The 6,000-nt window shown below is 44.4% G+C and overlaps 1 protein-coding gene across 1 annotated transcript in view; it reads left to right on the top strand.

Annotated features, from left to right (window-relative positions):
• PRTFDC1 (phosphoribosyl transferase domain containing 1) overlaps positions 1-6,000 on the top strand; it is a 149,660-nt gene that overhangs the window by 111,094 nt on the left and 32,566 nt on the right. The window contains exons 6-7 of the mRNA XM_069211366.1: positions 2,279-2,361; positions 2,471-2,517. Coding sequence (XP_069067467.1) covers positions 2,279-2,361; positions 2,471-2,517 — 130 coding nt within the window. The remainder of the gene's footprint in view (positions 1-2,278; positions 2,362-2,470; positions 2,518-6,000) is intronic.

A 6,000-nucleotide genomic window follows, 5' to 3' on the forward strand; every position in this document is an offset into this window, starting at 1 on the left:
TTACTTTCAATTATCTTTCTCTGCAAGAAATGTAAAGAATTGTTAGTAATCGACTAATTGTCAGTTGAAGGACCATTTGTCATCTGAACTGTGTAGTTTATTTGTCCTTTTCACTTTTTATCCAAACTGGTTGTTATTCATTGTCATAAATAATTATTTTGCTTTAGAAAATGCAAAAAAAATTGGCCCTGATGAAGCGACGTGTGTCGTGAAACTTGTGTGGGTGTCTGTTACTTTTTCTCAAGCAATTTTAGCTACTTAAACAATATAATATATATATATTTTTTAACAGCCTACTAAGGCAATCTTGTGAATTGATTAATTAACTGACGAGACCTCAAAACCTCTTCTCTTTTCTTGTATCTCCAGGGGGTTTCGAGGGATTGAGCCTGTAAACTTTGAGGTCTGTGTGTCAGACCTTCTCAAGAGCCTCCGTATCCCTCAATTCAATCGAACTCAAACAGCCTTCTTCAGAACAAGATCTCTCTTGCTTTCCTCCAAGACCCAACTTCTGTGTTAGTCTGGTGGCTAAAGGTATTAAGAAGGCTGGAACTTGGAGGCAGCATTGAGAAATGGATAGTAGAACCCTGTCCCAGACTCTTCACAACGCTTGTTTCTTGGACATGTGATTCTCAGCATAGTTAGGAATGCTTATTTGTTTCTGGTTGATCTGTTTGAAGATGAGGACGAGCCCCTCTAAAACCTCTTGCCATAAACGTAGATCGTTTTGGGGGAGGGGGGCCATATCTGTAATCTTTGGGTCAGTCTTAAGATTTCTTGCCACATTTTGAAATTTAAAACGGGGATCAATAAGGCTGAGCAGATTTTAATTTGTAATTGACTTGAGTCTATCTTCTAACCCGAATAGTTGATGATCCAAGAAGAAAATTCTTAGCCATTTTCTAAGCATCATCTCCTTCCATTTGTGGTTATGTTGGTGCCTGCAAGCTGCTACCATATCGCCTGCCGCCATTGTAGAGGCACTTAAATTAGTAAAGGCAGTATTTGACAAAACGTATGCTTCAGTTACCATGTCTGCGAGTAGCTATGAGCAATCTTCCCTGCCAATATGTCCAAGGATAATGCCTTGACATTTGTTTTTAACAACGACTGAGATGCCAAATCACTTTTTCAAACCCACTGCTCCCTTCTTGTCTACTGGATCAGAGAACATCCTTTGCTCACCATTGCTGTCTTTTCTGTTACGTTAGCCAACATTGGGTCCAAATTAAGGGATCTTGACAGGTGTTGGTCACCCATGAGCAGGGAATAGAGCAGGCTTATTACTACTTCTACCCACAAAGCAGTAGCTCTTGCCAGCTGCATTCACAGAATGCTTGGGTAGTGATATTTGGTGAAACTATCTCCATTGGCACTGGATTGTTTAGAACCCTGAAGAAGTTGTATATTGAATCATAGGCGACTTACCACCTGTAAATAAGCTTTTGGTACGTATTTCCCTGGTCCGGTGCAATCCATTTCTCCGGTTTCTTCATTGCCTCATCAGACACTGGTGTGGGCCTAGATGTGGAGAGGCACAAAATGAGGAATCTGATGGAAATGGAGAGGGAGGCCAATGATGTAGGCTTTAAATCTGTACTGCCTCTGTCGAGAAGTGTAGGAGATTCTGTAACTGCTCCTAGTGTTAGAGTGTGCCGTCTCTTAACTTTCTGCCTAAAAGTACCTTATCTGCAAATGGCTACAGTGCAGAATACATTGTGTTATCAACAATTCTTAGTCTTACTTACTTGTCAGTGCATACCCAATTATTTTATGTGAATCGAATTGACATTAGCTCAAATGCCACTTTGAAAGAAAACAGTTCTGCCTAGTAAGCAATCTTTCTTGCAGCACCCCGATGTTGTATAAATATATGTGTGTATGCACGTTTTCCAACTATATCGTTTCCCCATCACCTGATATTGTGTTGCTTTACACAGCACAGATACATATATATTCGCTTGAAGGATTTACCTTGCTACTAGAAGGACTATCATGAAGTGGTGGCAATGAAGTATTAAAATGAAATGTTGAGTTTTTGCAAATGAGCTGGACTTTTTTGTATTTCGCAAGCGTGAAGTATGTTTAAGAAACGTCTTTGCTGCATTTAGAATAATTAGTCGTGATCCTTTCAAAAATATTTTTAATGATGTATGACTTTCTTGTGCTTGTTATGATGCACAAAAACAGTTTGTACATAAAATCACATGTTCAGTTTTGGAGTCACATTTTAGCCTAGTGTTTTATATGCTGTTAATTTTCTCGTTTTAATACATAGGACATTATTAGCACTGGAAGAACTATGAAGTCTCTGCTCAGTCAAATAGAAAAATACAATCCAAAAATGATCAAGGTTGCAAGGTAAGCAATTAATTCATAAAACTGTTAACGATGATTTAAATAAATAAATAGAAGAATTCTCGTCTATGTAAGACCTATTTTTTCTTTACATCTCTGTATGTTTCAATAGTTTGCTGGTGAAAAGAACACCTCTAAGTGATGGATATAAACCAGACTGTAAGTACCTATTTAAAATGTGCATTAAATATTATGTTGCTGCAAAAAATGCCATTGTATGTGTTTGCCTAAAGTAGGCAAATTAAAACAAACTATTTTGAATAAAATGCATTGTTTTTTAACATGGCTGTAGTTCTGATTGTGAGGTATATCTAGTGATGATAGTCCCACCCTAAATAGGGTTGGGCCATGGTCACAATTACCTGGTGGCATTGGCTGGGTGACTGTCTGGTCAAGGGTTGGTCAAGGGTTCCTGACGGCAGAGCCAGCTGAAGCTGTGCTGTCAGAAACCCTGCTTTCTTTACACCCCTAAATGGGTCAAGGGAACTGCGAGTTTGGCGACAAGGACTCTGATGTTTTTGGTTTTTGTCATAATCCACCCAAGCTCTCAATGACCTCCTGTTGGAAATGGCCCTTTTTGCAGGGTTATCCCCAGACTTTTTGCCGCCTTCCTCCTATTTTTTTGAGGTCTGTTTTTGCTGGTTTATTGTCTCTGCACATTTTACCACTGCTAATCAGTGCTAAAGTGCAAGTGCTCCCTATAGGAATTGTACTGTTGATTGGTTTATCCATGATTGGCATATTTGATTGACTAGTAAAGTGCACTAGAGGTTCCCAGGGCCTGTAAATCAAATGCTACTAGTGGACCTGCTGCACTGGTTGAGCCACCCACATTGGTAGCCCTGTAAACATGACTCCGACCTGGCATTGCAGTGTCAGAGTGTGCAGTTTTAAACTGCCAATTCGACTTTGCAAGCGTACCCACTTGCTTGGCCTCAACCTTCCCTTTTACTACATGTAAGGCACCCCTAAGTTAGGCCATAGGTAGCCCCGTGGGTGGGGTGCAGTGTATGTTTAAGGTAGGACATATACTAGTGTGTTTTATATGTCCTAACAGTGAAATACTGCCAAATTTGGTTTTCACTGTGCAAGGCCTATCTCTCTCATAGGTTAACATGGGAGCTGCCTTTAAGTATCCCTAAAGCTCAGATTCTCCTTGAGAGCAGATAAAAATATGGAGTTTAAGGTCTCTGAGCTCACAATTTAAAAATACATCTTTTAGTGAAGTTGGTTTTTAGATTGTTAGTTTGAAAACAAAGCCACTTTTAAAAAGTAGGCATTTTCTTGCCTAATCCATTCTGTGACTCTGCCTGTTTGTGGACTGTGCCTGCCCTCACCCAATGCCGTCCCCGACCCCCTGGTGAGTGTCTGGGGCCTGGCCTGGACAAGGAAGTATCTTGCAGACACTTGAGACTTTGCTTTGAAGTTTGCCAACTTCAAAGGCAGAAATGGGAATAAGAAGAAGACCTAAAACCCCAGACTTTTAGAATCTTTCTGAAATCAAGAGGAACCTCTGCCCAGGAGAAGAGCTGAAGAGCTGAATGAGGAGTACTGTCCCTTTGCCCAGGAGAGGAGCTGAATGAAGAGTACTGTCCCTTTGCTGTGTTGCTTTGCTGGACTGGCCTGCAGTTGCTTCTTCTGCCTGAAAAGAGTGCAAAGGGTGAACTTTGCTGCGTGTCCTGCTTGAGAAAATTCTCCAAGGGCTTGGAGTAGAGCTTGCCTCCTGTTGGAAGTCTCAGGGACACCAAAGACTTCAGTTTCCTCACCCTGCAGCCCTGGGAACTGTGTGTTTTGTGCTGTTCAAGAGGAGAACCCACGTGATGCCGCCAACGACGCCGCTGGCCTGCACTGTGACCTGCCGACGCCACACAGAGTCGCATTGCCCCGCTTCGCACCGCGACCCTGGTCTCACCGACGTCGCCATTGGATGACTTCACCGAGCCGCTGCTCGCACCGCGACTTGTGGGCCCGCACTCTGGCATCACCTGCTCACACTGCAGCCTGGGCTTCCCCGACGCCGCTGCCTGCACCGTGGCCTGTGGACACTGCTCGTGAGGTACACGAAGCACCGTCCCACCCTGCACCGCAGCCCTGGTCCACCGATGCCAGCACCATCGACTCCTGTGTCGTCACCAGGCATTCTGCCTGCACCGTGGCCTGTGGACACCGCTCGTTAGGGTCACGAAGCACCATCACGTCCTGCACTGCTGGCTTGGGCCTACCAACGACAGCACTTCAGCAACAACAACGACGCTGCCTGCACCGTGACCTAGTCTCACCAACGCCGCTGGACGCCGTCACCGAGCTGCTGCCTGCACCGTGACCTGTGGGCCCGCATGTCGCATCGTCCCGCTTCACACCGCAGCCCTGACGCCATCCATGCCGGCGCACCTGACTTCATCAGCCTGGAGTTCGATCCGCAATGCGTGTGAAGGGCCCGATGACTCCGGAACCTACACCACAACGTCAGTGACGCCGTTCTCCGGAGCTCACCGCGAGGATCATGACGCCCTGCAAATCCAAGGTACTGTTTGCGGGTCTTCCCGACACCGTAGCTGGCCCGCAACACCGCGGCCGGCCTGAACTGTTGGTTTTGTTGATCATGATGCCGTGATAGCCCCAGGTGGAGCTATCAACTTCAAGGAACTGTAGTTTTGAATAAATGTTGCAGAATTCATATTTTTCCAACTGTATGTTGGATTTTTATCGTATTCGGTCTTGTTTTATGTAGATAAATATTGGCTATTTTTCTAAAACTGGTGTGGTGTCCGTTTGTAGTGTTTTCACTTATTACTGTGTGTTATGTGCAAATGCTTTACACATTGCTTCTGAGATAAGCCTGACTGCTCGTGCCAAGCTACCAAGGGGGTGAGCAGGGGTTATCTGAGCGGGTATCTCCCTTATCCTGACTAGAGTGAGGGTCCCTACTTGGACAGGGTGCAAACCGACTGCCAACTAGAGACCCCTTTTCTAGCACCTCCTAAATGTGTTCCAAACAACCACTTACTAGAAATCCCAAATGCAGTAACAGAAGAAATCTTCAAGAATGAAATGAAACGTATGTCCGAACAGAGCTCCGATGCATCTCAAGTAATAATAAAAAACTGTACCAAAATCATGGAAAAAACAGATGAGAAGCCTTCAGAACTCTGCAGCTGAAATACAAGGTAGTAAGTCAGTGAGTGTGAAATGGGAACTTGAAGGTCTCATTAGTTTATCTTTGTCCGCAAGTCAGAAAATTGTTGGACTTTTTTTGCCATACGTGGAGCCAGGATTGCACGAAGATTCTAATCATCTGCCTGCAATCAGGCCGGAAAAAAAGGCTGAGTGTAGCGTTTTTGTGTTAGTTTGCAGGGGTTTGACAGGACTCTAATAAAGGCGTTGTCTTTTCAGTAGGCAGGGCCACGGAATGATACAGACTTTTATTTCATTGTTGCCTAAATCAGTGGTTCCTAACCTTTTTACTTCTGTGGGCCCCCATTTTATCATAACTGGAACCCGGGGACCCCCCACTGAATCATTACTGAAAGCTGAGGACCTGATCTGTTAATATTATTTAATTTTCTAAGCAGTCACGGACCCCCTGAGGAGGCATAGCGGACCCCCAGGAGTCCCTGGACCACAGGTTGGGAACCACTGGCC

Source organism: Pleurodeles waltl, chromosome 10 (genome assembly GCF_031143425.1).
Source record: "Pleurodeles waltl isolate 20211129_DDA chromosome 10, aPleWal1.hap1.20221129, whole genome shotgun sequence".
NCBI classification, from domain to species: Eukaryota; Metazoa; Chordata; class Amphibia; order Caudata; family Salamandridae; genus Pleurodeles; species Pleurodeles waltl.